The sequence below is a fragment of the Sprattus sprattus genome (assembly GCF_963457725.1).
Source record: "Sprattus sprattus genome assembly, chromosome: 10".
Classification (NCBI taxonomy): domain Eukaryota; kingdom Metazoa; phylum Chordata; class Actinopteri; order Clupeiformes; family Clupeidae; genus Sprattus; species Sprattus sprattus.
The window spans coordinates 26,869,541-26,876,741 of NC_137908.1; the positions used below are offsets into that span (position 1 = coordinate 26,869,541).

The 7,201-nt window shown below is 45.2% G+C and overlaps 1 protein-coding gene across 1 annotated transcript in view; it reads right to left on the reverse strand.

Annotated features, from left to right (window-relative positions):
• ppp1r16b (protein phosphatase 1, regulatory subunit 16B) overlaps positions 1-5,395 on the reverse strand; it is a gene marked incomplete at both ends in the record, with an annotated part of 36,846 nt that extends 31,451 nt beyond the window's left edge. Inside the window, one exon of the mRNA XM_080846629.1 lies at positions 5,125-5,395. Within this exon, the coding sequence (XP_080702755.1) occupies positions 5,125-5,395 (271 nt within the window). The remainder of the gene's footprint in view (positions 1-5,124) is intronic.
• Positions 5,396-7,201: the final 1,806 nt, after the last annotated feature.

Sequence of the window (7,201 nt, forward strand, 5' to 3'; positions counted from 1 at the left end):
TGCAGGCAAAACATTTTTTTCCATAAAAGAGCCACAGAACAACAATTACAGCTATGGTGGAGTTGTCGTGTGAACGCAAGTGCTCTTCAGGCAGTGAGTGTCAATGGTGAGCCATTAGATGTCAGGGGTTCAGAGGGGGATTTAAACCGACCGGATTCCCTTCCCTTCTAACCCTCTTTGGTGGTTTTACTGAGGTGCTAGCTGTGGGGCTGGCAGCCAAGGTGCCATGGGACGATTACCGTTAGGCCATCTCTCCTGAGACACTACTTCTCAACAGTGAACAGCTGCGTCTGCAATGGAAATGACAGGAGGCAGAATGCGATCACTTCCTGTTGTGTGAAACGGTAGCTAACAGTGTGTGTGTGTGTGTGTGTGTGTGTGTGTGTGTCTAAGGGTCCCATACGTACGAGTCAAGATGTGAATTTAGCCTCAAACCACTAAAAGACCGAATGACAAAGGCCAAGCACCACCTGTCACTGCAGTCAGTTTCATTTTCAGATTGCTAGCCCTAGAACAACATGACTAATTGGCAGGATAGAACACTTCCATCAATGCATCACCCATTTGTGTTCCTCAACTGCCTTCATTAAGTGTTTAAAAAAAAAAAGTAGTTCCAGTTTAAGAATGCGAAGGACTGCAAGTCAAACTAGGCATGGCCTTCTGCCTTCCACAATATTCACATTCACCCTCACCTTGAGCTCATTTAAGTCCATCTCCGCTGCATTGAACAGGGAAAGGCGGAAGAACCCAGCAAATCAATCGGCCTCTATTATGGGGGGCACAAAGGGGTTGTGGGGGCCCCAAGAGAGAGGCAATTTCAGAGTCATTACCTACAATGACACCACGGATGGTGAGGTTTCGTGACTATTCCTATGTTGCAATGGAAGCAACTCAATAATTCGTGTTTCTTCCTGAATGCGAAAACCTTGTGATGATGAGGACTTAACTAAACATCACGGAGATTCAGGGTGAGGATTCCGAAATATGACAATACACTGAATAGCATTTCAGGTATTTCAGAGAAGCAGTGAAATCAAAGGCAATGGTTCATATGGGCTTCCTGTTCATGCAGGAGTGGAACCCGGATGCTTTTTAGCTCTTGGCACTGGGGCAAGACGTCAAGCTTCACCATGCCAAATAATCACAGAAATATCTTCCTTCAATGAAACAAATCAAATTCCCCATTCAGAGGAAACTTGCAAACATATTTCTCTACAGCAGCAAACCTGGGAATGCTGCTGACTTATGCATTCATATTCGCAAACTGCATATCCACAACTGTGTGTGTGTGTGTGTGTGTGTGTGTGTGTGTGTGTGTGTGTGTGTGTGTGTGTGTGTGTGTGTGTGTGTGTGTCTTTATATCAAGGCAAAATGGATCTGGAGGTAAATCCTTGCTGAGCAAATCAGGCACTATGCAAATAGTTCCAGACTCACTTTTCTGGTCCCAGGGAACAAGGGCAACTGTATGCCACACTCCTAAGAATATTCTTCACACGAAACAGGAAGCTGATTGCTGATTACACCTTCTTTTTTTTACTAGAAATAAAAATCTTCCATCAGCGAGACTTCTCTCCAGCACTAGGACTCCGTTGAGTGGCCATCAGGAACAAAAGGGCTGAGGGGAGATTATCTGAATCCCGGGCATGTCAGCTGCCATGGCGACCAAATGGACCGTCAGGCCACTATTGGCTGCCTGTGCGCGACAGGCTAACTGACATTGTCTGCTAGCCCACACGAATGACCCTGTGGCACCATGGTTCAAAATCACCGTCCAGTACAGCCAAGAACACAGCCTCAAATGACACTAAATCAGGGTCATCAGGGATCCATCTGAAATGTAATATTTTAACAAGCACGTTGTTTGTAAATTTGCTGCGAGACCATCTTCAGTGCCAGGGATTAATGACATCATATCCATTGTAGGCGACCAAAGAGGATGTAAAACCATTTTGTGAAAGTGGCATTGCCATCAATCTTAAAACAATTTAATCAGGGCCTCGTGCAAACTTGATTTTTGATGTGTGTTCCAACGATGACTTGAGGTTCTTCACAGTCATAAATAATGGTGCTTATGCGCTACCGTGTGCTGAACTGAGCCAGAGGGGCTGACGACAAGCAGGAGGATGGCACCAGAGGAAAGCCCCAGCTGATATATCGATCTGTCCCGTCAGACGCATGGCAGTCATCAGAGAGAGTACCAGCCCGCAACAAAGGGTGAGGGAGGCTCCTCCTGCGAGGCGCAGAGGGTCAATGAGAAACACACACACACACACACACACACACACACACACACACACACACACACACACACACACACCTCTCTAGCTTAAGGTCAGAGACATTATGTAGGACTACTTCATAAAAAGGAATGGTGGATGCAATGGTGGAGGAGGTGGTGGGGAGAAAGGGGAGTTACTATGAAGCACAACACAAGGCTTTCTGTGAGGTTCATGAAGGTTAAGGGCAGGAAGAAAACAGCAAAGAAATAACAGCAATGCGTCTGCTCTGAGAGTCTCCAGTAGCAGCTAACTAATGCAAGACCTACGCATTTACAGGAATGCAGGAGAAATCTACAAGCTCTACAAGATTTTACACAAATATGACTCTGCATAGTTTTATTTATTTTCACATCGAAGATGAACGCTAACATAACCAAAAGAATAACAAAAAAAGTATGACAAATCTTAGTTTTGTTGAAATACTGCTTGCATTTTCAGCCTTCATACATTGTTTTCTAATCATTTGAATGTGGATTACGTGTTATCTAATAAAATGTTGATGGTGACATGGTGAAGGCCCATATTGTGCATAACATACATTGGCCAGTCTAATTTATTACAAGCTAGCCGAGTTTAGTTTTCTAGGATAAAAACTTCTAAGGCTTATTTGGCGTGAGCTTGACGAAGACTGATCAAACTTTTTGGCGTGAGAGGAATTTATTTCGATGCTAGCCTGAGACAGGCCTGAGGTCGATGACTTTGGGCATCAAGAAAAACTACAAATCTCTGTGAGACAGGGATTACACCAACAAGGTAACAGCCCATGTCACATTCTTTCATAAATAACACTGGCAGGGATGTTTATGATGATAAACTAGCGGCTCGGCAACTTTCATAACACAACTAAACATCAAACAAAGGCAACAGAAGACATAGCAAGACAGCTTATAAGTTATTACGGACTCGTACGACGGCATCTGACTTCAGCCAGCTCGGCATCTCTTTTAGCTCTTGCCTACAGGTAAAAGCTAGTTCGGGACTGTTGTCTCTGATTACTCTCTGTTTTTGTCTTGCTTCCTTCCTCTGACAACGTCTTCCTTGGTTTCTTTGTTGATATGATGTCAATACAAAGAATACTGTGCTAGCTTCGTCTTATAGCTAGCAGAAGGGCCTAGTTGTTGTTGTGGGAGGTGGTGCCATAAAGCATTACGTAGTTCTTGCGCGAGGTGTCATGCCCTCCCTGTCCACCAAAGTAACATTTACAGTTACAGTGCAATGCCAGGCGTACCAGGCATACTGTGGCAGTGACACAGACTCCATTCCCTGTATAACAAATCAGTGTAGCACCAAAATGATTTTGAAGCTGTTTTTCAGTAGGGTCAAATTGTTATACAATAGTGCTTTAAAATAATATGACTGGACGCTCCCCTCCCCTTTTCACAATATGGCTACTAAAATGCAGCTATTTCATGCTATGTCATGCTATTTGTATGGCCATCTTAGTTCGCAACACTTCCATGCTCTTCCAAAACAGACAAAGAAGTGAAGACTCACACACGCAAAGTGCACACAATGTGCATTCAGACATTCAACTCCCCAGTGTCAAAAGTTCTGTTCTCCACACCAAATGCTCAGCTTGGCTTCAAGGGAAAACACGCCTGTGTGAATAGATGGATGAAATTACCATATGCTTCGAACACACGCCTGGCCAAACTATCATTTTCCATTCATACAGAGCAACATGCACAGCAGGTATGGGGGGGGTGGGGGGTCAGCTGCTGTTTTGGCAGCCAGTGATTGCACATCCAGTGGTTTTAATGGCAGCCTCCAGCCCACAGGGTGGAGCTTCCAGTGGGCATTCTGGCATACTCCACGGCTCTCAAGTCATTAAGCACTGTCTGTCGGCCACTTGTGGATTTGAGGGTTTGTTTTTGTAGGGGGGTGGGATAGGGGGTGCGGCTGAGTGAGTTAATTTAAGCATCTCTGCAGTCACAAGTGTCAGAGCCAGAGCTCAATTTGTGTGGCACAGAAAAAAAAGAACATAAATGGTGCAAATGCAGCGCTTTAGTGCCTCATTAAATTTCCGGCTTCTTTCAAGTGTGTCACAGAGAGGCCAGTGCAACAGCTTAAACAGACACAACCAATAAACACAGATTTAAAGAGGTCGGTGTGGGCGAAAAAAAATCAACAACTACAAAGGCCACACCATTCTCTTCCACTACCATGAATTTGAAATGAAACCAATTGAATGAAGAACAACACATAAACTATTAAAAAGCTATTTGTTACAGCATTTGGACCCAATTCATACAGCACCCAGGGACACTATAGAGGTGGTTTTTAGATACATTAACATGTACAGATAATGAGGCTGATTGCCCTTTTCAAAGCAACACAAACACAAATCTCAGAGGACACATATCGTTTCTTACACCTCCATTAGCCTCAACAAATGTGCAGCTATTAGTTGAGCTGTCTGGTTCTGGTGCCTTTAAGGCTGATAGGATGGCTATACCACATAGCTATAACTATTGAGATCGGCATCATCTGAACAGTTATAAACAAAGGGAATTGGTATCATAAGGACAGCTTTAAACATGCTAAGTCAGCATCATCAGCACAAGTATAACCATGGTGATTCTGCATCATCAGCACCACTGTAACCATGGTGATTCTGCATCATCAGCACCAATATAACCATGGTGATTCTGCATAATCAGCACCACTGTAACCATGGTGATTCTGCATCATCAGCACCACTATAACCATGGTGATTCTGCATCAATAGCACCACTATAACCATGGTGATTCTGCATAATCAGTACCACTGTAACCATGGTGACTCTGCATCATCAGCACCACTGTAAACACGTGGAGTCTGGACCCGTCCGAGTCGAGATCTTACCTTCGTCTGCGTCGTTCCTGGCAGAGGCCTCCAGCAGGGCCACGCTTGCGGAGAAGGACACACGCTTGCGGTTTTCGGCGTGCAGGGCACTGAGGCCGCCCCCGCGGCGCTGCTTGTCTGCCTTGCGCTTCTTGCTCTGCATCTCCTTCTCGTAGGAGGCCCAGCGCTTGAGCTGCTGCGCCCGGCGCTTCTGGGCCGCCCTCAGGCGCTCTAGGCTGGGCACCTTGTCCAGCTGCTGCAGCTCATTCAGCAGCTCCATGTGGTTGGCCATGGCTGGGTTGAGCAGGCCTGAGCAGATGCCGGGCAGCAGAGGAGGAGGAAGAGGAAGAGATGGAAGGAAGGAAGGATTCCTAGCAGGGGCCGTTCCTTAGGGCCAGATGTCCTCCCATCTTTTAACCCAGCTCAGCAGCACACCATCTGTTGAGAGATGGAGAGGACGGTCAGTTGGACAGTTATGATATGAGTCTGGCTGACAGATAGAAGACGTGTGTAGGTAGGGGAGACTTCTCCGGCTAGGATAGTATTCAATGAAGAAAAATATATATATAAATATATTTGCAGCTCTAGCTTTTATAGAACTGAACCTCTGCTGTTGGCTCTCTCTTGATATTTGTAGATAAAAAAAAAAGATCTTTGGCATATGTACACTTGTACACATACACATTATGTACGTAGTACAGTAGGCCGATAGGTATGTATGTATAGGTAAGTATGTAGGCCTATCCACAAAGGTGGCATGATTTTCAGCAGTCCCCCATGGTACTTGCACAATGTTACCCCATGTAGAGCACACAACAGAACTAGCAGAAACTTAATAACATTGGCTGCTGGCTGTCAGGCGGTTTTGGGGATTACTATAAAATGTATAGAGGATGAGCAAGGAGGCCTGACAGGCGCGGGGATCTGAAGAAGATGAGGGGTTTTGGATCTGAAAAAGATGATGGGTTTTGCACATAAGCCCGAGTGACGATGGGGGAGACTTGGTCCTGCTTGGTACTACTTTCCTCTCGGTTGCCTCGTCGTAGTGTGAATTTTCCATTTGCTCAACAGAGCCGTTATTCGTCTCTCTTATATCCTGTTCAGACCAGACCCCACCATCACCACAAACACACACACACACACACACACACAAACACACACACACACACACACGTGAACTAGATTCACCACTTCCTGGACTCAGAACATCAACAGCATAGATCATATCTCTGCCTACCCAGAGCCGGGCCGATGCAGAAATGGTGTGAATTGTGGTGAGAGGAAAATGCGTGGGGGAAAGGAAGATGTTTCACAGTCTGTTTCAAGGGCTACTAACATAACATGTCCACTGATAAGCTTTTGTCCTACATTCCCTCTCTTAAGAACTGAATTAAATCCTCCCAGGCAGCTAGTTATATGAAATATTCACCAACAAAGAGAATATAACCACAATTTTGATGTAGCTATGTTAGGCATGGCTGCTTCATTAGCACCTATTAACAATTGCTGTATTAATCACTTGTGAATTTCCATAAAACGTCTGTTTGCACAGCAGTTAATTTGATGTGTGGTCAATAGTAGTGGTAATAGTGATAAGAACAGCTGTTATTAGACATTTGCCTTGTTTACCGGGCAACTGTGCCGTCTTACCACAGACTACTGGGGGACAGGGCTGGTGCTCTTTTCTAAGGAAAACCAGTCAAAATGAATTACATCCTGAAAAAAAGACGAAGAAAACAAACATGTCATTTTGACTAGTCATGTCACATCCTGAGCCTCTGGGGCACCAGCACTGAGGCAGAGTTAAACGCCAGGCCGAGACTCGGACCACGGAGAGGAAGTCACAGGCGAGAGAACTTCCTGTAACACTGGCTGCATGAGGTTAGTCATGAACAGCCTAATCTAATCAGCCAGACAGGAGAAATGGATGAGAGAGTGTGCGATGGACGGGGACAGGGAACTAAGAGAAGGATGATGGCAGAGAGAGAGAGAGAGAGAGAGAGAGAGAGAGAAAGAGAAAGAGAGAGAGCAAAAAAGCTTTTATCACAGAGGAAGTGCTACTTCCATTTCGCCTTAGAGATTCAGCTTCGCTGATAAA